The sequence below is a fragment of the Boleophthalmus pectinirostris genome, unplaced genomic scaffold (genome assembly GCF_026225935.1).
Source record: "Boleophthalmus pectinirostris isolate CB_2022bp ecotype Guang Dong unplaced genomic scaffold, ASM2622593v1 HiC_scaffold_733, whole genome shotgun sequence".
Classification (NCBI taxonomy): domain Eukaryota; kingdom Metazoa; phylum Chordata; class Actinopteri; order Gobiiformes; family Gobiidae; genus Boleophthalmus; species Boleophthalmus pectinirostris.
Window position 1 is genome coordinate 1 of NW_026571486.1, and position 25,000 is coordinate 25,000.

At 37.9% G+C, this 25,000-nt stretch overlaps 1 protein-coding gene across 1 annotated transcript; it reads right to left on the reverse strand.

Moving 5' to 3' along the window:
* Nucleotides 1–6: 6 nt before the first annotated feature.
* cyth1a (cytohesin 1a) lies at nucleotides 7–19,983 on the reverse strand. Its single transcript, XM_055165390.1, is given in 15 exon segments — nucleotides 7–1,536; nucleotides 1,754–1,908; nucleotides 1,992–2,033; nucleotides 2,035–2,061; nucleotides 2,132–2,208; nucleotides 3,770–3,772; nucleotides 4,616–4,727; nucleotides 4,815–4,963; nucleotides 5,415–5,527; nucleotides 5,607–5,687; nucleotides 6,263–6,381; nucleotides 6,455–6,521; nucleotides 7,135–7,199; nucleotides 9,300–9,382; nucleotides 19,733–19,983. Coding segments are annotated over 15 exon segments (1,200 nt in total). The 5' UTR covers nucleotides 19,761–19,983; the 3' UTR covers nucleotides 7–1,457.
* Between the last annotated feature and the right edge of the window lie 5,017 nt (nucleotides 19,984–25,000).

Sequence of the window (25,000 nt, forward strand, 5' to 3'; positions counted from 1 at the left end):
TAAAGGTGCACTGCGTAACTTGTCTGCTGGAGGGTCCGTCACCACTTGAACCATGGACGTGTCTAGAATATTCCATAAACTTATGAATTTCCATGAAGACTTGCAAGCCAAATCACAGTTTAGATTTGTGGAGAGCCCATTCAGAGTAAGAATGGATGTTTTTTAAGATATTTTTGAGCAATAAATAATACCTGTAGTAGAATAAATACAAGATATTAGTTTAATACCATACTGTGGATAATTTAAACCAAATCATCAACATCTTCATGAAGATAAACATGTTCCAGACCCCCTCCAGAAAAGTTACACAGTGCACCTTTAAACTGAATTGGTTTAAAATACCAGATAACAGTCTGGTACTGCTTGACAAAAATAAATGACAAAGAAATTAACAAGATAAGAAAAGGGAATAACTCTCGCTAACCAGCAGCATTTTCATATTTAACCTAGAGCACCAGGCACAATAGAGCCACAAAGGAAGTACATTTAGGTTATGAAGATAGGCATTTTAAAAAGTAGATATTTGAGATGGCAAGGGTTAACCGGACTACAATGCCAGGAAATCTCTTCAGGATGTGAAATGGGCACTGAATGTACACTCCCATTGCTCCCACAGGAACACTGGGCACAACTATTATGAAAAACCTGTTTCATCATAACAGTAACTCCTCAATTCCTCTGCTTTATGTCCCATCCACAGAGAAGAGACAGGCCTATATCCCTCTCCTCTGTGGGCTGTACTAGGATTAGATGAGGTACAGCTTTGCCAATTTAGCTGCATCCCCTATCCTGACAGCTGGCACTTCACCTAGAGCAGGATGTCCCACACGGTGCAGTCCAACTCACAAAAGCACCTCAGTTTAGGGAACAGACTGGCTTTTCATTCCTCAGGAGAAGGATATGCATCAAAGTATGCTATAAGAAGTTTCTGGAACAATCTCCCAAGTGGCAATATCTTAACAGACATGTTTTTGTGTCCAAACTTTGTATAAAAATCCACTGGACACACAGCCACTTAACAGTTTCGCCTTGAAACAAAAATGATAAAAGAATACGTGAACTGGAGTCGACATAAAAGCTGTAAAAATAGCCATATTTTAACATATTAAAGAACATTAGAAATTTCCAATACACAAATATTTTGGTTTGGCTTACAACTGGTCAGACCCGCTGAGATTAAACCAGGTGTACGGGGCATGTTTGTTTAAAGGAGGGTTTTGGATCCCCTCAGAGCACACACAAAGCCAATAGAGAGAGACATGCCCATAGGAGTCTTCAGTCCGGACTCTTATCTACACACAGCAGCATGCTCCTGCTCCCAGCCCGTACAGTCCTAGGGCAGATTCAGTCCGAGTCCAAGAGAAAGACCTCAGAGAGGTCAGAGGTCAGAGGTCAGAGGTCAGGGGCAGGTGTGGCCTGTGCTCCATCAAGTGCAATGATTGGAATGAACAACAGCTCTAGTGCCTCTTCATGGACGAGACTTTCTTCTTTCTGGCTGCAAGCATCTCATAGAAAGGGTCTCTGCTGATGGCAGCTCTGTGGCACAAAAAGGATACACTGGTTATGTTCACATACACACCAGGAATCTGATCATCATCAAATTTTGAGTTAATAGATAATTGAAAGGTCGAGTTGCATCAGACCTCTTTCTGATTGTTCACACATGTGTAGGTATTAACAAGGATGTTTTGGAAAAATATATAATGCATATACAATATGCATTGATTTGAACCAGTGAGAAAAGTGCCCTTACTTGATACTGTTTATCCATTCATCCTTTTCCTCTGCAGTTGGAGCAGAGATTCGGTAAAAGGTGTGGTTGCCCTCAACAACACGACCATCTGCTTCTGTCTTACAAGCTTTTATCACCTGGTCCTTATTGTCGGGAATGAAAAGCTCAAAACAATTCTATAAAGGAGAAGATGCATAGTTTAATCCAAGTGTGACTATTGCAGTGTTGTTCATACAACAACAGGTGGAGCTGTACTTACAGGCTTCTTGTCCTCAACTTCCCTTATGCTTAGGTTTTCCAAGTGGGATGATTCCTCTTGGCTCTTTGTCCTGCAAAAATACACATTTTACACAAACTGTAAACATCCAAAGTAAAACTGCAGAAACAAATCCAACTTACAGTTGTGTACTCAAAGTAGTAGAGGCAATTATCTGTGAGGATAAACCATCGCCTCTTCCAGGTTTTTACACGTCCCCCTGTGGAGCAAAAAGACCAAATTAGAAAGACTAAGAGATTAAGCAAGAGATGATGGAGATGAAGAGATGAAACACCAGGCCGGGTAGCAACAGGCAGACACATGTATGGCTAGACAGACGCATGAAGACCCCTTAATGTGCCCTCTCATTAAACCTCATGAGCCCACTCAAACATACACCTCCATGTTCTAATTCCCCATACTCCATACTTTTTTTAAACTATTATTTAAATGTATACGACAATGCACTGTATATGTTACCCTTCTTTTGTCTGTAAACATTTAGCTATCATTCATTTACTTATTTTAAATTTAATTTTATTCTATATTACAAAAAGGGTTTTATGCTGGTTCAACGGTGAGGCCTTTATTAACATGCTGAACACTTGCTGTTCGGGGGCTGACCTTTGACCCTTTGTCACCCAAACTTCCTGAGAGGAGATACCTGATCACAATAACAGATGGAGGGCGTACTGTGGGAGGCCTTAGATGTTAAAAGCCCAGGGCTATGCCTGCTGCATCTATAGGCTGTTTGTTATCCTGCTAAACAAGAAATTAAGCTTTTCTATACTGCACAGCCCCACCACCAGTGTTAGTGCAAACCCATCCACCACAAAACTACGGGAAAGTTTTGTACATTAAAAAACACACTTGTTCTATCATATAGCAACAGTAATGCTGCATATGATAAGGCTTGAGTCTGGACATATTTGAATCTACATTGGACGGGCAGATCTCCACTAGATAATTGCAGACAAACACACAGGTGAAATGATGGCAGAATCAGGGGTTGTATAATTGATTTGGTAAGTTTGGATTTACTGATGGTCAATTCCTGCAGCAGCAAAATAGACAATAGGAGTCTCCTTCCAAGCAACAATGTGTGGAACAAGATGTGAGGTTCCAGCGGATTGTTGCAGGGGGAAAATGGTGCTAGACTGAACCGTACAAGATGGAGGTACGCTAATCATTTAATGATATGATGAGATTTTAAAGTATCCATTAAAATTATGTATTATTTAAGGATTGATAAACAATTTAGTTAACAGGGTCCAGTCCAGTCTAGCATCCTGCTGGCCACAGCCACATTTATATACTTTAAATTCTTATTAGCAAAGCAACATGTTGAAAAGGTGCAGTATTCCCTTCCATGCAATAGAGCAAAAAATAGCCAATTTTGTGTCATATTAAGTCACTTTGTTGTGCTCGCTGTATGGAGAAGAGGTATAATGCAACTTCTACAAAACAAGATCAAAGACTGACCACCAGAGCAAACAGAGAAAAACAGGTTTAAAGTGCCCAGCGAGCGGTCACAAAGTAGCAGCTCCCTGAACCGTGCCCTGGCCCCTCTGTGACAAATCCACCCGCTGAGATAACACACTGTGGACCACCAGCTCAATAACACACTACATGTTTGAAGTTTAGATACAGCCAGTCAATGGAGACAGACAGTAAAAAACACATTAAAACCCTGTATGAAAGAGAACAAAAGCATGGCAGACCACCAAAAGCACCGGAGAGCTGAGGAGATGGACTAGCATTAGAAGAGCAGGTGTACATACCTCCTGAGGAAAAACAACAGCCAAAATCATGGGAACAAACGAACAAACGAAGAGGAAAAGAAACAAAATCATCAAATTAAATGATAAGGAATTACAGCACCACAGTCTTGTTAATCTGGTCCAAGGAGGGTTCAATTTAATGCTTCACAGATTTGACAAGTCTGAATAGTTTAAATGTCACTCCACAAGAGGGAGCTGTTGTGACTATAAACAGTAGTCATTTACTGTAAAGCATTAGATCAAATATGAACCTCAAGTTATTTACAAAACCATAGCTTCCACCATGATTATTAGACTCATTTTCATAATGTAGTATACTTATTAAGAGACCATTTTTTGGGGGGGGTTTGGAGATTGTTGTAACGATTCACTGGATAGACAGCAATACATTTCTATAAATTACATTTATTTTTAAAAGTGAATCTCAACAACAAAGAAAGGTCAGGAAAAACAGAAATGTGAGAAATTAAAGATGGTTTCTGCTTATGAAGAGTAACTTGTAGGCTGTATTTGGCTGAACACAATACTATACGCCAAAACACGATTTTATTTTATGTGCGCATGTTTAAAAACCTTTCCATTAAATAATTCAAAAGATTCCAAATGCAGTGGTCTGATCTCAAGGCCACATTTATTATACATTAAAGAGGCCAGATGTCTTCTGAAGTTTCACTGAGAATGTGCGCACACCTTCCACACACACATTCATACAGGCATTCAAATTAATTCACTGATTATGGGTCTCAGGCGAGAACTGAAGAAATTCCTCCTGAAAAATATTACTTAAAAACAAAAAACAATATTTTTTACATCTGTGCTATTTATCAATTAACACAATAGACTCACCCAGTTTGAGTAGCCAGCCCTCTCTGTCAGGATTAAAGAAAGTGTGTGTGAGGTCATTGCCGTCATCTTCAGGGATTTTAAAAGGCTCGTTCTTTATGCTGTCATACAAATTCTAGACATTGAGCAAAAATGTTTGAGTTACAGTTCCCATAAAAAAGATGAACAACAGAGATCAAACAGGAGGGGAGCTAGTCCTCACCCGGAGCAGGTCCTCAGGCAAGTCTCCACCATCATTGATGCCTCGGTTCATTGAGATGAATCGCTCCACGGTTGGTTTGTCTTTCACATTGGGGTTATGCAGACTAGTGTTCAGCATAATGATGGCAAATGACAGGATGTAACAGGTGTCTGAAACACACATAAACATGTATATTTTTTAAATAAACTGAGCTAGGAAAATTAGCTTTCTATAATAGAGTATTAGGGTTAGAATAGAAGGCTAATTGTGTTTAATGCAATGTTTAAATATGGATGTAAATGAGCCAAGCGAAAGAGGGCTCTTTAGGGACCACAGTGGACACAAACAGCACACAGACTACTTGATCGCAGTGGAGGGGTCAGGGGGCGAGTGTGGGCTGCTGAGTGTGTATGCATGTCTCTGAATATGCACTTTATCTGTGCTGTTGGCCTGTGGAGAAATGTCATACATTATTCAAATCCATCTGCATCCATCTAAGAGGCAGTCATCACTCTGATTGTGGAATAATTTCCAAAAGCAATTTACATTCCTGCAATACAGAGCTCTTTAGGCGGCCTGATGTCTGTTGCAATTAAGCTATAGGAACAAGCAGTATTGTACCTGTGGACTGAAAAACCCCAGGGTTGCACTGGCAGTAGCGCTGAGCAAAGGCCTCCATCATACGGTCGATCTTCTGAGCTTCTCCAGGAAGCCGAAAACTCCACAGAAACTGTCTGTGAGGGGACAGAAAAGAGTCATCAGAAAACTAACAAAATGCAAATTTTCCTGCTCAAAATGTAAATTTTCTTGTACCTTAAAGCCTGAACAAGGTTGAGGTCTGTAAATTCATGAAGTTCCACAAAGGCATGGAGTACCTCTATATTGAAGTCATCTCTGTAGAAGATAAATGACAATTAAACAGGTGTGTGAGTTTATCCACTTATTTAAAATAAACACTTTAATAAAGGAAATTTGAAAATGAACTCTTCTGTCCCACCAGCCATCTCACAGATGACATCAGCCTTGAACTTTATACCCTTCATCGTAAATTATATGCCCTGTGGGATCATGGGATGGATCTCGCCAATACAAGTCATATCCAGTCAGAATTCCCAGTGGACAAGTGACCAATCCTATCTCAGGTTCCCATCATATTTCCACCCTGCCTCACTTCCTCAGAAAATAGACTGAAAAAGGGCCTGATCCCACCACGGTTTATTGGATATGTGCCACATTGACATTTAATAAAACAAATATGTGAGAATGCGTCCTACAGTGATGAACGGTGGTCAGCATCATGTGTATGAGTAAGACCAAGCAAAGAAAAATGTTGATACTACTCAATAGACTTGTTGAAAGGTATTTTTGATCAGTAAATGTAACATTGCATAAGTCACACTCATTCTGCCCTGGACAAAAAACAGGTACAAACAAGAGAGATAAGTAACAAAATTAGGTTTTGTTCTGACCTCTCTCCAAGGTAATCTCCAATGGCTGTTTTGTTAAGACCTTCGCCTTTGTAAAGGAACTGAGCAATATCGTCACTTGTGTTTTTCAGTAGGTCATTCTCGATGAGGAACTGGATCCCCTGTGTAAGAGAAGAATACAGGTTACATCCTGATCATTGTCAGACAAACTTTCGGTGCTTGATAAAACATTACCTTTTTGGGATCCATGTTGAATTTCTTTCGGCCCATGGCCACTTGTTTATTCCTCTGCATATTTTTCCTGAAAAAAAGTTGACACCAAAATTTGTGCAAATTTTAAGTAGGAAACCTCAGGCTGCAAAATAATTTTGGGGTCAAAGTTCAGTTTATAGATTGCCATCTCCATGGATACACTTTTACTTCAAAGGTGAGAGGTCACCACTTTATTCTAAAACATTCCTTTGGCTTTGTCAGCCCAAACCCTGGACTCTGGAGCTTCATGAAGGTGAATACATCAGCAAGCTCAGACCCTATAATGTCTTTGATCACACAATGCACAGGGAGTCTTAATGGGCCTGGGATCCCTATGAGAGCATTTTAGATTCTGAACTGATACGAGCCCTATTCAGTTTAACAGACCCAACCATACGCTGCCTCCCCTGGGACTATGCATTGTCTGCTGCAGTGCCTTCACCCACTGCATTATTGAAGGAGGTCTCCCATGATGGGGGGGTGTACCTGATAAAACATTTAGTGCCTTAAAAGCATAGCCAATTTGGGGGAGGAGCTGTGATGGGATTGGCTTGAATCACCCATGAAACATGAATAATTGACAGATTCATTTGCTAAGTTAATAGAAAGCAAACAAGTCAAGGTAGGCTAAACAACTGTAAAAGTGTTTTGCCTTTTCTTACCTCTCCTCTGTGGAGCCCAGGTTCTCGATCTCACATGTGACTTCTGCTATCTCATCCTTCAGCCTCTGCAGAAAACATAAACAATGGGTTTTAAACAGGAGTTATATGAAGAAGAAAGCATGCAGAATTACAGATGGTGTACACAGCAACAGAGAAAAGGGTGTGACAGATGCAAACAACATGCAAAGTCTTCAGATATGAAGAACTGGGCTATAAAACCTTGGGCATAGACATAACTTTTGCTTTTCCAATTCAGAATTTAATTACACAGATGTATCCTCAATACTAACATGGTGCAATGGTATAGTGGTGGGTTATAATGTATTTTGAGAGACTAATGAACTTATGTACAGTATCTGGCTGCTGAAGCCCAGGTTGCTGGTGCCAGACTGACTTTATTAAAATAACTTGGAGGTCAGTAAATGGAAAACAAAAAAAAAAAAAACAGGAAACAGGTTAAGAGAAAAATAAGATTCAATAAACAGATCTTTCTTTTAGCAAGTACTGACCTTGTGTTAAGAAAGAAAGTCTGACTCTCTTCATGTTATATAGCCCTTATTCTGATCAAGATTCATAAAGTATAACATATATAATGTATGTATGTGGTTAACTTCTCCACAAACTGAATGTTTAGAAATCAGATGTGAGAATTTCATAAAAGCCAAATAGTGGTGTAAAAACTGCACCACAGCAACTGTGCAACTCCTGTGGGGTATTTCCTGTGTGCAGTATCACTTCTGGTTTTGAAAGAAACGTGTCAAAATATCCTGTATGTTTTTGGTTTTTTTGTTTTTGTTTTTTTTATGTGAGAGGTGATTTTAAAGATTTTTTTTTTTTTCTGAGTAGAGAGGAGCTGATTATAGTTAATGAAATGACAAATTTGATTGATTTACATGTGAAATACATTTTTTATAATAACTTAGTATCACAAAACACAAAGAGGAGACGTGTGTTTTAAGTCCTGCGTAATCACAACACATTCCTCAGATTCTTGACTTCTCAGACAAAGCCTGTGCTCTGGCAGGAAAGTGGGTGGCAAAAGTAGGGGTCCTGACATGCTTGAACACTGCTGTAGGAGGAGGTACGGAGGAGGAGGAGGCGAGGGGTCAGTGTCAATCTACAATGAGGGGGGAAAAAAAGGGAGGGAGGGTGCAGTGTGGTGGCTCGGGTGGGGGAAGGGGGTAGGAGTGGTGGGTCGGACTCATAAAAGGGCTGGTGTCAAATCGCGGTCCCTGGGTGAAGACATCTGGATTATAGCTCTCTGTTCTTTGTCTGTTCTTTCTTACAAGCTGAGAAAGGTGGCTACAGCTCAATGTCAAAAAGAAATATAAAAAAAATAAAATAAAACATTGCCAAAACATTTTAATATAGGACTAAGATCAAAAATAGTTCTGTAGGAGCAGGAGTAGGAGTTCTGTTTTCTAGTTATCTTGGTTTCCTATAACAATTACAACTATTTCCTCTGCCATTTTTGGATTCTATATTAAAGTCAATATCTTTAATTAAATCCAGTAAATGCGATAACAAGAAGGAAGTGGTATGCTTTAATTTACCATCAAACTCTCAATATAGACCAGCTGTTATACAATGATGAGTTACAATAATAAGTAATTGATGTCTAAACTGTACTATGCAATAATTATAATAATTTACAAAGAGGCTTTGTAATGAACCTTGAGTTGAATTCTTCACAGTTAAAAATATATTTAGAGATAACAAAAACATAAACACCATCTTTGCCAAGTAAGTCATACCTTGGCAGGAAATTCTCCAAATTCCTCCTCACAACAAAATATTTACAGAGAGGCTTGGAGAAAAATTGTAAACTCTAAATAAGGCAACAGTTTATCAGCTACAAGCAAAAAGGAATAAAAAAGTGCATGCTCATTAAACCTCTTTTTATTTGAACATTTCCTTAGAGTTGGTCAGGATGCAGATCAGAGGGCAATTTCTAGACCTCTCTTTATCATCAGCCACAACTTTCTGGTTTGATGTTTGCACAATACTTTATATTCCAATTTTGTATATTGTCAAAATGCATCAGTTTACATTCTGTTTGCTACGGAATCGTTTTTTTTTTTTCATGCTCAATCCTCTCAGAGGGAATACCTTGGCTCCCAGTGATAGGTTAACATTTTGGTTGATCATTTATTGAAAATTATTACCTGAATGTCTTCCAGCAGCTCCTGTTTGCGCCGCCGGATATTCTCCAACTCTTGCTGTTCCTCTGGGGTGAGGTCGTCCGGCACTGAAAACACACCAGTGAAATATATATTCAAAGATATATTCAACATTTTCTAGTCTACTTGACATTTACAGTGCATAACTTATACTGCAACATGTTTTAAAGTCAGCTGCGGTTAAATGTGACAACATTTTTAAGTTAAAGAAATGGTCTAGGTCATCCGCAAAGTGCTAAGCTGCAGTTCCCGCGCAGCACAAATGTGGCAGGTCTCAAAGCACCTGGCTGTCAGTCACACTGAAAGTGGCTATAATTAGGTTTGTCTGAGCGGGGGACTGAAGGCAAAGCAATTTGTCCTGATTGATGGCACAGAGCACAAGCCTCCACCTTCAAAGCCACGACTACCTGCATTAGGAGACACTACTACTGTGTATCATCATAGTGTGAAGGCTTTAAGACTTGAAATGACGTTAACATGGTCAAAGGATCAAAACAGTACCAATTCTTAAGTATTACAACTACTATAATAACTTAAAAGCTGTGTATTTAACCATAAGAAAGATAGAGATTCAATCATTTCTAATAGTCAATGATCAGTCTTTTTAGTCAGAGGGTCTACAGCCAATTCTCCGTCAGGTAAAAACATGTGGTTTGGAGCAGAGTTCGAGAAAGAAATTGGAATATTGTTGATATTAAATGTCACAGATATTAAAAGTCTGTATTGTTTTCATTCAGGAAATCAATATAATAAAAAAACTGATATTGTACAGCTCCAAGCATTACACTGCATTGATTTGTTCAATTTCTTGTATGGTTGGATATTGTGCATGTGATCTGCTACACAGTTGTACTGCCATAAATGATAATAATGAAACTAGTTTGTGCCACTGACACAAAAAAAAAAAATGAAGCAGGATTATCCTAGTAAACAAATATATAGAAACCTTAGTAGCACCAAGTAAATATCAGAATGAAGCAATAATTAGCCATAGAAGTTACTTTTTCTACCCCCTGTAGCTCAGATATTTTGGTGTTACATAAAAAATAACAAACATTTTCCCACCTCTGTAAAGAAAATTTACACATGTTCAATATTTGAAAGCTGAGACAAGATATTTGGGGCTCAGTATCTATTGTCTGTATATTTTCTTTGCACTATGGTGACATCTTTGCTTATTTTTTGGACACATGATGAGATTATTCTAGAGAGTTGAATTAATAACTTATTTAACTTCACTCCTTGGTTTACATCTGTGAGAGTTAAAAAGTGTTTCATTCTGATGTGTATTTATTGTAACTCACAATTCTTCAACAATATTGCACATTTAGAATAGTTTTTGTGGTTTAAATCTGCTCTCGGGCTATTGTGTCAGTGGCATAAATTTGTTTCAATATTACTGTTTATCGTCTATATTTACTTCCATCAATATATCGCACGACATTTACGATAAGTCGATATAGCAATTATCGTCACCTATTTTATTTCACAAACATTAATATGAAATATTGAATCAATCCTCTCGTCTCACAACAGAGTACACAGGAACTACAGTGTTAGCCCTTCAGTCCAGCTCTCAGCTGCTGCTCAAGTACATTCTGTCACTGTTTCTCTGATTACACACAGCACGAGCACTGGCTGACCCCCATGCCCTCCTCCAGCATTACAACTGCGGCACAGAGCAAAGGTTAAACAGTCTGATGACAAGAGCTGCACAAGAGGATCTTTGCTAACTATGGACAAGGTAATAGTTGTCTTTACAATCTCACCGGCACCAATAATGACACAAAAGGTCATACGAACTTATCAAATAATCACCAAGGATGTGTACCTGTTTTAAACCGGTGTTGTGTATGTGCATAAAAAATTGCAAAGCTGGAAGGAGCTAGACACCTATAGCCTACTCAACCAATTTACTATGGATAGCTTTTGTATTTTACTTGAGTCAGCATAAGCCACAGTGGCAGATAAGATATTAATAGTAGTAATAAAAAGGGAGGTCACTGTTGCTTGGTTATGGTGTGAATAACTGTGAATAATCATAAAATAGTTTCTTCTCAATCGCAAAACTTAAATGTGATATTGAAACATGGCTAGGAATAATGAAAATGCCATAGTAATAGCCCTGTAAGTAAATATTGTACTAGATAAATATACAGAACAGAAAAGGTAACTTTACAAAGCTATTAAAGCAGGTATGGAAAACAGCAAATCATTTTCACAAAGCACAAGCAATGTGTAAAATACCTGACCACATTTTTAAGGACAAGCATTTGAAGTATGTGAAAATCACAAGCCGGACAAACAGGGAGGGTGAGTTGAGAGCAGGAAGGCCATTCCTTTCTGGAAACATGATGTCAGGTTGGGCGACTGGAGGACGCTTATAGAGCCACGGACACATAGAGAGATGACAGGCCCCAACACAACACAACCACAGCATTCCGGGCTCAAAGGACTACCACAAAGTGCAGCACTGGTGGGTTTGAAGAGCAGGAGAAAGGACTATAATTTAACAGCTTGGAGAAGATAGAAAACAACATTATCATTTGAGGGAAGAAATCATCTGTTTGCCTGCATCTTTCAAGATCGCAAACAAGATATGGAAACACTTTCTTGAGATACACTTGGAAGTTTAACATCAGATCGAAGCCACACAATTAATCTATCAGGCAAAACTGACAGACACTAGCCGATACTAAAATGCTCTAGACCAGATTAGCAAGTGTAAAACTCCGTCCACACCAAAGCTAAAAAAAAATATTAATAAAGAGATGACATTTTTCTGATGAGGGCAGATGAGAGCAGAACTATTCACTTCACTAATGCTGAAAGAGGCTGGGAACTCTGCCTAGCTGTCACTTGTTAAACTCTGCATTGGCAAACAAAAGTAGCCAAAAGTAGTAGTCATCAGAATCACAGGAGGTTAAATAGACCAAATTAATTGAAGAGATGAATAAGTTCTTTAGGGAGGCAAATCACCTCAATCCAAACATTATTTTTCTACATTTGGCTCAATTTTATATATGAATGTATGGCAAATTTTATATTATCCATCCCATGCATGTGAATATTGAGTAGTTAATAGCATATTATCAGCTAAATCTGGCAAGTCTGATCTGCGCATTGCCTTTTCATCCTCTGAACCTTATTATTACAGAGTGCAGTTTAACCCAAATCTGCTCTCAAAATAGTCCACATTCTCTATGCCACTTGTATGTGAGATTTTTTTTTTACATAAACACATCCTTTTGTCAACCTATTGTAAGTCATCTTGAGTATTCCTAAAGTTGGTCACGCAGAGCTACTTTTAAAGATGGCTGGGGGAAGGTGGTATCAAGGGAGATACCAATTATAGCTCTGTGTCCCATGGCAGCAGAGCCCACTAATACTCATTCCTATTGCTGTCCTGGCAGAAGACGCAGACATCTCATTTCCACCCAGATCACTGAAGAACTCTCCTTGGAAAATAAGGAAATTAGAATTCAGAGCTTGTAGACATTATAGTCCCTTCTTGCTGTACATGTGACCCCATTTAACAACCTTAATACATGTCACCTTTAAGTCAATAACCTCTTCACCTACATTGTACTTTTCTAATAGAAATCTTGCACTGGGTCAAAGAAGGTCTGTCACAATAACAAATTCTGAAGTATGATCTATGGTTGAAGAAAATATAGACATAAAACAATAATAACGACACAACTTTATGCCAACATTAAAGTACAATTATCCTCTAGAATAATTCTAAATGTAAAATAAGATTAAAAAACACAAATTACAGTAACAAATTAAAACACTTCAGTACTAAGATATTTATCCATCCTTCTTGAGCTAAAATAACAACAACAAAAAAATCCCCACTAGTACAAAGAAAAAGTACACACGATAAATACTGACCCCCAAAAATCATGCTAGACCTAGTCTAGAATAAGGGACATTTTTTAGTTTTAATTGGTGCATGGTTTCCGCAGCAGATGGGAGACAACAGTGAATATGTTTACATTGCCACGCTGCATATGATCTGCTGACAGAGGCAATATATGGAAGAGGAAGCCTAGATATATTTTCATTATGCTGCCACATGTGTCAAAAATGCAATTGCATGTTAACTAAGTGTATCAAGATCCACAACCCCAGGAGTCCATAATTTGCATTTGTGGGTAATATCTAGGTTTGCAGTGTTGGGCATGTTGCTCTTTCTAAACAAATGATCTTCTAACCTTTCTGCTAATGTCCTGAAATTCACACTTCTTAAAGTCGTATCTCCTCAGGCTGTCAAATCAATATTCATGAGGAATGAATACATAAAGAGTAAATAGGATAAATGTTTACCTTTACCAAATAGTTTTATAATCTATTTAACTATATTAGAACTATATAAGACCACATGATAACACAAAAAAAATATTTTATCTGCTCTGTTTACATTTTTTAAAGATCATTTCTTATCTATTGCATTTTTTTATCATTGTGGTATTCAAATTGGTATCAAGACAATTCCTTAATATCGAAATTGAGTTTTAAGTTGACAACACTAAGTCTTTGGAAATCTCATATTTACTTGTAGCTGCTATTGAACTTTGGTCCAAACCAATGAGGAATACTGTTACAACACGAAGCAGTCCTCCCCATGATTACGTTTAATGCATGCAGGACAAAACAAACAATCAATAAAGTGAGCAGAGAAGGGGAAAATACAGAGACAAAGCACTCTCCGGTGCACAGAGGTCTATTAAATCACGGTAAGCTTTCTGATCTCCCCTGCTTTACGCTAGCTGATGATCAACATAAGGCCAAGTGTATCAGCCCGATCAGCGCTGAATCTCTTTATTACAACAAATCCCTCAAGTACAATCCCTCATATATGTCTGAACACACACACACTGGCTTTCCATGCTTTTTGGGTACATTACATTGACTTACATTCATTTCCTGGTGGCTGGTCTAACCTTCACCATAGGCACTACTTGCCTAACCTTAACCTAAGTCTCCATGATGTAGAGCACTGTATACAGATTTTAGTCCCTAGAATATGATGAGTGCCTGCCCGCACAAACTTCTCAGTGGATGAATAAAAATGAATCTTCTCAATTAATATGGTGGGTGGGTTTAAAAGATCTAAAAATATCACCTTTGACCTATATAGCTTCATAGTAATAATAATAGCCGTTTAAGTTGAAGGACCCAAAGAGCACAGGAATGGAGTGTTTAGTCCGAGAGGTGGTTGTTGGTAGCAGAATTGCAATGCAGATTTGGCAGACGTGGGCTAAAGACAGTGGGACGTTCACAGCTTGGTCTTTGTGAGTCAAAGCACCACTCGGGACATTCCTGGGGCAGGCCCAAGTGTAAAGACCACACCAGCATCACAGATTTGACAGGGGCGTCCTCCATGCTCTCATATCATTACATCTCACATTAATCACACACAGTAATATATCAAGACTTATGACTTCAGAACCTAAAGTCATAACATAGACACACGCATGGGTCCTCACACCACGCTGACAGCAGCCTGCTACTGTACATATTTGCCCTGTTGATTACACTGTATACCACACATCTAGTAAAGCTTACGCAGCAAAATACCATTACTAAAGTCAAGTAGTAGTATAACAGGGTAACTCCACAGTGAACAGATTCCCATGTTCTTGAGTTTGAATAGTTGTTTGGTCACTATCTTCGTAATAGATAGGTTATATTACTTACATTACAAGCAAAACAAGACTTTAAAACTAACCTGTATCCAAATTCTCCTCTATTGGCACTTCTGAGTTCCTTCCTGGGTTATCATTAGTTACAATGAGTCTTTTTGACCTGAAGGCGTAGATCCAGGGCTCCACATGTTAAGGGGCTAAACTGTCCAGCTCAGCTCACATCAGAGTGAAGCAGCCGGCACAGCGCTCCCTCCGACAGAGCACATTTGGGAAGGATCCTTACTCACCTCCTCCCTCCCTTCAGCCCACTCTCTCGCTCACCGCTACACCATCAGGACTGTCAACAAGCAGGCTCCACCCAGTGGCACATCTCTGTCATATACAGGGTTATGTGGCATCTATATATTTTTACTTATCTAATATGTGTTTGTGTTGTTATAGTACACCTAAACTGGGAACATGAGAAATTTAATAATTAATGTATTTCATAATATATAATTAATTCATGTAAAATGTTTAACATATATATTTTTTGCCTACATACAAGACACTTTCTCTAATTGTCAATTACAAATCAGATTAACAGATAACATCTAACTGCCTTTAAATCTATATATTGTCAAATCTATATGTGTGTTAGTACAGTACAACTGTATTAAATGTAATTGTAATATATGAAATGAATTACTGCTAATCTGGAACAATCAGCTGGAACTCTTTTCCCATATGACCCAGCCTACATTCTGCGTGGTGTAGGCAGAACAAATAAATAAATAAATAAATTATGTTTTCCTGAGTAAAAGTTATGACTAATAATTCGTAGACACATTTGGTCATCACTAGTTCAAGTGGGACATGTCTGTATGACTCAGCACTTAGCAGTACGATCTGCTGTCCACTCAGTATTGACCCATGATGCCGTCACCTCAACTCCCAAACAAAAGGGTCTGTCCTGACTATAACAGGCCTGCATTTTCCCAAGAACAATGTATCAACACATTTGAGACACACCCAGTCTGCGTTTCCCTACACATTCCTAGAGACTGTTGCGTTTGTGCTCGTCATGCTATTACGACAGGGCTGGTCTCTCTAGCAGCTGTGTGGCCTGGGGTCTATGTGAATGTGATGAGTAACTTTTGTTTCACCAGGAAAAAGGGACTAGACTCTAGAGAGCTGATGGATATCAGATAATGTGAATCTGATTTAATTTGATTTCACTGGGAACTGAACCACAGGGGCGTTGGACTGGGGGGGTGAAGGGCACTATTTATCCAGGCATGTCCAAACTATGGCCGTGGGCCAAATGTGGCCCTCAAAACAAATTTTTCTTGGCCCTCAGGCTTCCAGGTGAATTGGCCCAAATTACTTTGCATAAATGAAAAATTAACTTTTTATTGCAAGTTTTTTGAAAATCTACCTTGATACATTTTTTTTGTGTTTGGTTTTGAGGATTTTAGCTTGAATAAAGACAATGGCTCATTCTAACGTGTTAAACATGCACATATTTCAATTATTCACTGTATTGGGCATCAGTCTGTGGCCCTCGATCAGCCCTCTGTTTCATCTGTGTTTACATATGTGGCCCTGGATGAAAAAAGTTTGGACACCCCTGGTCTATGCAAATGACCTACAGACAAAAGTTTCACATGAACCATCTCACACATGAGTTGTGTGCTTTAGTCCAACAGAAGCTGAACTGCATCAGTGCACAAGGAAACAGCTGTTTTTATCAGAGTTTATGCAAATGAGCCATGTGATTTTTAGTTTCCTTTCTGTAAAACGTAAACAAATGTGCGCCTGAAGCCAAAATGCTTCCAAATTGTAGAAGTACTTTAGAATTTTTTTTGAGCATCACGTGAGCAACAGAACGAAACTAATCAAGCGTCATCTCCCCACGCAGTTAAAAGAAAACATTAAAGATACTATTCGTTTTAAATTTCGATAGCATTAAACTGAAAATAAAACCACACATTAATTTGTAATAGATATCAATAAATTATAATATTATATTTGGTCCTTATGCACTGCAGATGGCAGTAATGAAACTGATACAGTTGCTACTTTTTGATACAGCAAGATACCGTAATACCGTATTACCGCCCAATTCTACAACCTACTATTATTATGGTTTGGAATTTCTAATACAAATTCCAACATGTCAAATCACATTTCAAAATCTTCCCGAGCAGATATTTTGGGGGAAGTCACACTCTGCTGTTCAAACAGAAGCTCCCTGTCACCAAACCAAGAGCACAATGTTGACAAAGGTTGCCCTTGGTTCGTTAGCTGTGGCTGTGCTGCTGTGAAGGAATGCTGGGAACAGAGAGCAAGTCTGGATGGGCTAACAGGACAAGACTGCATATGGCATGGCTTTCCTGGGTATACTCTACTTCAGTCTAACCCAAACACAGAACATTAACATCCGGCAGCTGCATGGACCAATCTAAATCCTGTAAACCCACCCAAGGCCAGCCTATTATAATAATTTGATATGAGCATTTATCAACATTGATGTTTTTATAGGTCAATATGGGGACTTACTTTGTGAAGCTTAAAGGCAGGAAGTGCTAATTCTAATCATAAGAGACGCCTTTGTCTTTCAATGCCGGCAGCCTTGATCCTTATCAGGGGCTGCTCTACATTCAGAATCCTCACACTCATAAACCCATACATAGTATCAATCATATAGGACAACTTTTCACACCAAGTAAGTACTAACATTTTTTTTTTCAGAGTATCATAAAATCTAGCAGTACAGCAGTTCTTACAACCTGGTCTAAATAAGGACTAAAACACAAGTAAGTTCTTAACAAGAACGACTAACCAAAGTGAACATTGGCATGAAAATTGTAAAAACTGGCAAGAAAAGAAAACTACAGGACTCTGCAAAGCCACCTACAAGAATGCTACAGCAATGTAAGATAAATGACATAATAACAGTTTTATAATAATTCAGATTAATAGACATATTTTGAAGAAAATAAGCCCACACAAAAGTTTAAACACTACTTCCTGTTGAGCATATTTGGCAAACACACTTCCTGTTTCAGAGTTTTTCTCAGAGTTTAATCGCTGAGTGAAAACTGTTCAGCTGAAGCACTCATCCGGTGAGAAAATGGCTTCTCCTTCCTTAGTTTAATCCTTGAGCTCTGTGATCCTGAACAGTGTAAATATCATAAAAATCCAGAAGAGGCTACTAAAACAGATAAGATGCAGAACAAAGGAAGAGAGGCAACGCCATCACTAAGCAGCAAATTATAAACAGATGTTCACACTATGAGACTAGCAGTATGGAGGGAAATTTAAAAGGAATTATCAAAAAATAGTGCAAGAAAATAAACGTTACTAAGGCAATTAAGCTGAAGAGTTTGACTTGAAAGCCTAGAAACAAAAGTCTAAGCTTTGTGATATTATTATGCCAATAACTTAACAGCCTATCTGACAAACTGAAATTGAGTTTGTATACACATGGTCGTGATACCGTGTTTAATGTCAAAAATGCACCTACTGGGCGTTGCCAAGTATCTTGACACAAAGCATCACATATAATACGATGTCCATTAGTGTAGTTCTACCCGGCACTATCTCATCTACACTAGCCAAAGAGCAGTAGACTGCTTTCAAATGGTGCACATTGGAAGCCAGAATTCAATTATATGGAAGAAGATGGGGATTAACAAACCACAAGGGCATTAGTGCCAGTCAGGCCCAGGCACACAGTTCAGACTTAGCTATTACAGCTCTCTTCATTCATCGCTATAGCACCATTACATACAAGTACTTTTAACCTCCCAGACCACCCAGCTTTAAGTGGCAGACAGACAAATAGATCCTCTGACATTTTTTCCCTTGAAATCAAAGTCAGGTTTCAACAATTTGGGACAAACAATTTCAGGTTCTCAGACCGTACATGGGGAGGACAAAGGCAAAAGCACATAACCGGATCAGTCAGACAGAAATCCAGTGTACTCTAACAAGATTATAGTGACGCAGTTCAGGGTGCTAATTAATGCTGCCATGGCCAACCAATCCAAAGGAGACAGGCTTCTATTACAAAAGCTTGCAGTGTGCTTCTACTAGGCTTCAGGCTCACTGACTTGGTACACATTAACATTTGTGGTGACAATACATAGTGTCACTGTTTTCATATTACATATTCCACAGTATTACTGGACACAAACCAAATCTACTACTGGAATAAGAACATACGTGAATTAATCTTGTATTCACAAGTCAGAACACTGTTGAATACGTGACACACGAGTTAACAACCGCTCACACCTGTTGCTGTTGATGGCTCAGCAGCAGTGACGGGAAATATTATTGCCTGCGTGCTATTGGCCTCGAACAGAAGCTGTTCAACACATTTTGCATTTAAGAACAGGAAACGCTGTCAGTCAAGGTTTTACGCGTGCGTCTTGGAGTAGTAGAAGGAACGATACTACAATAGGATTGGTTTCTAAACATGTCGGAATATATTGCTGTAATAACAACTGTATACACAATATTTTAGTCCGTGATTTAATTTGACCACAGCAAATGGGGAAACCCACATTGTAAACAAGGCCAGAGTCGATGGAGCATTAACTTCAGGCTACGTGCCGACATTTTACACAGTTGTACTCAAGAATTAACAACTTAAAAGATGTGTCTTTATATCAAATTTAAACAATTATAACATCTGGCACACAAAGAATATCAAAAATAAATACTTTGTAGCCGTACTAGTCAAATACGAACATTGCTACAGGCAGTTTCACTCACCTATCCCGTCTTCCGACTTCAGCACCATGCTGCCTGCGTCTCGTGCTCCGATTAGCGAGAGTTTCAATAAAGTAGGTTTTAACCAAAGAACGAGACCTAATGGGTACCAATGAACCGAAACCTGATCTAAAGAATTACTTTAAATAACTTTCTTGTTGTCGAGTTAACAAGTGTCTAGAGAAAAGATTTCTCGGTAAACGAAGGGTGGCGGTGTCGACAGCCCTTGGGAGTGGTTAGAAAGACTTTTCTCAGCCAATCTACCTTCTCCACCATCAAGACAGCGGCAGTGAAATAATATGCATCCACAAGCAGCTTTCAGAATAAAAGCTCCACATTGTGTCGTACAAATAAAATCAATTTACAATTTCACTTTAAAATACATGATGCAATAGCCGTCTCTAATAGCTCTTCTCAGGAAAGCCAAGCTAAGAGAGCTTTAGGAAATAATATGAAATTAATAATAATATGAATATCTAGCTATCGAAATCACATATTAATACAGTATTATTATTTAATTATCAAAACACTTTTTAATTTGATTTTTGATTTATATATATATATATATATATATATATATATATATATATAATATATATATATATATATATATATATATATATATATATATATATATATATATATATATATAGATATATATATATATATATATATATGAAATCATCATCTATCTAATCATAATAATTCTTACTCTAGGCTTTTGTCAACTCAGGTAAACTTTGCCCTAGAAAAATTTAATGGCAACATGCACAGGCCTAATGGCAACATGTGGGCTATTTTGAATTGTACACACTTCCTTTTTATGTTTATCCTTCAGTACCTTGACGAAAGACGACAGACAGCGCAACAAATGGCTCAGATGACGCATTTGCTGCTAAGATTTTACCAAACCCGTAGAAGAGGGGGCAGGGAGCGTGACACATGGGTTAAAGCCTAGCTCATTAAATTGCTGACATTGTGCATTTTGTTAGTCACAACAATGTTCTAGCGCAAAGGCTATAAGGCCTATAGTAGCGAATATTATTTTATTATTGATATGTATTCATATAACTACAGTAAGGCTATATGAATATGTTTCAAAGTTGATTTGTCTAATTCACTGGGAATTAGACGTGCACGTCAGCTGTCTAGAAAAAGCTGAACTTGTCTCTACCTGTAAACATCGTGCACCGACAGAAGGAATGTAAGAGCCAGCGAAAAGTTAAGATGGTCATGTCTCATGTTTTTGTTTTGTTTTAGTTTTTTTCAGTAAAATTGTCAAATCAAAAGTTTCTTTGATAATAAAGCATCCCATTTTGCATGGCTGTAACATTCAGTGTGACTTTTGAATGCCCTGGTTGTGCTGCTCTCTCTTACCACATGTTTCTAGTCTGGGCAGCCTTGAGCAGCACTTTAACAGCACAATCAGACTGTAGATAGAGGCTTTGGTTGTGTTATTTGTGCACCAATTTGCACATCATTTTAAACTTTTACTTTGACACTGTCTTCAGCTTTGCTTTCAGCTCACATGGTTTGATTCTTGCTCACTACATCCGTCATGCGTCCTATGAACAGATGTACTTGAGTTTGTCATCAGTACTTTTAGTTCTGCTTGAATTCTTGGAAGTAACATTGATAAACATTGTTCTTGTCCTGTTCTTTCTTTTGTCTTTTCTATTGTTGCCTCTATGGCTTCCTTACAACACACAGAGCCTGTTTCTTCAGCACTAACCACATCACACCATAACAGCTATAAATGTACCCCCAACTCCCAACAGTAGTTTATTTAGGATTAATGCCATGTTTTTGGAACAAACACATACCTTTCGTGTATTGTGAAATATAGTATTGTAGTCTGTTACACTCTAATACTGATGGGACCTAATAACTTTAAAACAGGGTCTAATTGTTTTATGAGTCAAAAACAACTGATTTCAATCTATCCAGTTCTGCACAGCCAATATTCAATAAATTACTCAAAAAGCACAGTTTTTAGCAGAATTTAAATTGTTGTATAATTTGCAGACCCATGCTGTAAATATATATCGGCAGTGCTAGTTCATATTGGTCACACCGACTAACACCTTTCATTGCCTTATAAAATATTATCCAAAGGGAACTAAACCAACCCTGTACTTAAGGACCAAATAATTATGAAATATGATCTATGAAAGAAGTAGTCAGTACCAGCACTATGCAGGCCTAAACTGAAAACAAACAAGAGTAATCTCAAGTTCATAACCAGAACTAATAACAGACATTTTCCTCACCTATTTTTAAGCAACAACCACACAAGGTACTATTACGATTACTTCAGTGCATTCTTCTGCATTAAATCAGAGTGGAGGTTGTTTCTCCATTAGTCACTTGAGGAATGGTTTGAAAAGCACAGCGTTTATTCGACAGATGCAGTCACAGGTAATGGCTCCTTTAGGTGCTTCTATCCTATAATTTTCTGAGAGATGGATATGGAGAGCATACCTGAATGATTAATTACTGAGATGAGTCATGTTATATAAGTTTATTATAACTCCCACATGTCTGGAAATGTGTTATAATCGCATAAGCAAGATCTAAATGTTTGTTTTGGGTTTTATTTTTAATCTATTTATTTAGGTTTTGCATGTGCAAATCCTTTCAAAATCAGCTCTAAACAAGACTATATTTCTATTGATTACACCTCAGCAGAGTTACACATTGTTATCATTATCACACAATTCATTCTAAATAGTAAACTAGGCAGAAAACAGCCTATAGCCTAAATACAACTCAAAAATAGAATGCTTAAAATAGTTTTTCATAACTTCTCTTTTAGTGCAAATTTAATATTAATTCTTAAACGCAGTGATTTAAAATTATTCCATTGATTCCAGACATTACATGATCACACATTTACACACAAACATTTTTAGGCAAGGTGAACTAACTGTCTTGCCCACTGAGACAATCTGTGGGGTTAGGGGATTTGAATTTCGGACCATGGATATTCACTTACTTCTTACTTCCCTTACTAAGCCTCTGTCACCCCCTGCTGGTTTTGTACAATATACACCAGTTAACATAATTTTTCTCCCCTGCAAGTAAGAATTGTATTGCCTTCACATGCATTGACTCTATAAAATGTTTCTTGTTGCATAAAACTGAGTTAAACACTATATGCTATAATTTGTGCTGCAGACAGGAAGCCAGTAGCAGAATATAAGCAGTTCCTGACAGGTGCAGCAGGTGAGCTCCTGTCCGTCCAGGACATCATCACTGCTCCTCAGGCACTTTGCACTTCACGTCTGCACTTCTCATAAAACCTACAGAACACAGGCAGGTTTACTTTAAGTCTACCTTTTTGATTTACTGTAATAACCATAAATAAGCATCACTTTCTCAGATCAGAGAATGCTGATTTCTTTAACTGATTTAATTTCATAATGTTGGACATTCCTCTGGATGCAAACCGTTACAGTAATGTTTTTATTTTCTATGTTTCCATGTTATAACGTTTCCTCATCACAAACATCTGGAGTTGTGTTTTGTTTCATTCACACATGCTTAACACACAAACCCTGCATATTTAGGCTGAGTTCTTCTCACAAACAGAAAACACTCTTTTTCCACTCTGTAGAAATACAGGAAGAGCTCCACTGTGTTTTTAAATTCCACACACCTACACTAGAATCTTTTGGATGATTTCAGCCCTAGAACTGCCTATCTCTACTGAGCAAAATCTGTTACCTGCCGCTTCATGACATCATGAGGTGAAACAGAACATTTTGAGCTTTTGAGATGCAGGTAGCCAAAGATTCAGGATTGCTTATACATGTGTGAATGAAACAAAACCTAACTCTGGGCATGTTTTTGATAAGGTAACAACATTCTAACATGGCTTAAAGCTCATAAGAGTAAATTTTGTATAATATAGGACTTTTAAATCTCCTTATGATGGAATGGCTATGTGGTTTAAAATCATAGGCAGACATTCTAGGTATATGGCGTTTGAAAAAAAACAAAGTAAAAAACGTGAATGCTTGTGTAATTTTGGTAGCTACATTGTGACAGTTTTCAATACTCATGAACAGCTGAAAGCTATACAAAACAGAATTAAAGAATACTTATTTCCTGCAGTATTGCCAAAGCCTCTTCATGGCTGTTTATCAGGATAAAATTCAGCCCTCAAAGCTCTTCCCTGGCTTACACAGCTGCAAGCTCAAATCCTCCTCATTTACATTCCCACACAGCTCACTTTGAAGGCGCTCACTGGCAAACGCAGCCTGGTTCAGCATCCAAATCACTCATAAACACCGCACTAACATGAATCACATACACATTACTGCTATTGTTCAGTTCATGCAAGCAGAAAAGATACAGTAAGCTTTGTCATAATAATATATAGAAACTCATATTTCTATAGCAAGTCTTGCAAGAATGTACATTGTTGAGCAGCATCCTCACATAGAAACCTATTTGATAAGGCTGTAACAAATTATTATAGTTTTTTTCATTAGTTGACTAGTCAATCAGTAATTTCAATGTACATTTTTAACTGCATTAGAGTTGAAATATGGTGACTGAAGGCGTCTATATAGAGAATAGTTACGAATACAGTGTATTGTTTATTCTTTATTGGCATTTTGATTTCAGAATGCCACTGTCTTTGTTATAGAAGGTTTTTTGCTATGTGCATTAGAGTCCAGACAATGATTATCAGACAATTAATGATGATTATCAAAATACACAATTATTGCAGCTTCTGCATTTGTTGTGTTTTAACTTCACTCAGGCTTACACATTATGTTATCATATCTTTATTAGTATAGACAGATGTATCACTATAGAACATAAATATATAATAAAGTATACCTTAACCTTAACACAGTACAATACAGCACAATATTGATTTTAACTTTACAGATCAGACAGTCTGTTATTGGCTGCAACTTCCCTGTAGAATTTTGCTACTGTGAATTGCTATGACAGCTTTAATCCAATCTATCTCTTTAGATCTTTATAGCTAGTTTAGAAAAGATATGTGATGCTATGTTTTGGATGTTTTATTGTCCATGCAAGCATCTAAACCAGTGGTCCCCAGCCTTTTTTCTTATAATATAATAATATTGCAGTATATTTACATCATAGATGGTGAGAATGAAACTTCATTTAAATATATATACTATTTTCCTGTTGGGCCCAGAACCAGAAGGACCGGTGGTTTGAGACCCCTGCTCTAAACACTTTCACAGTCTGCTTTGAGACTAAACAGTGTACCAAAGATGTATCAGG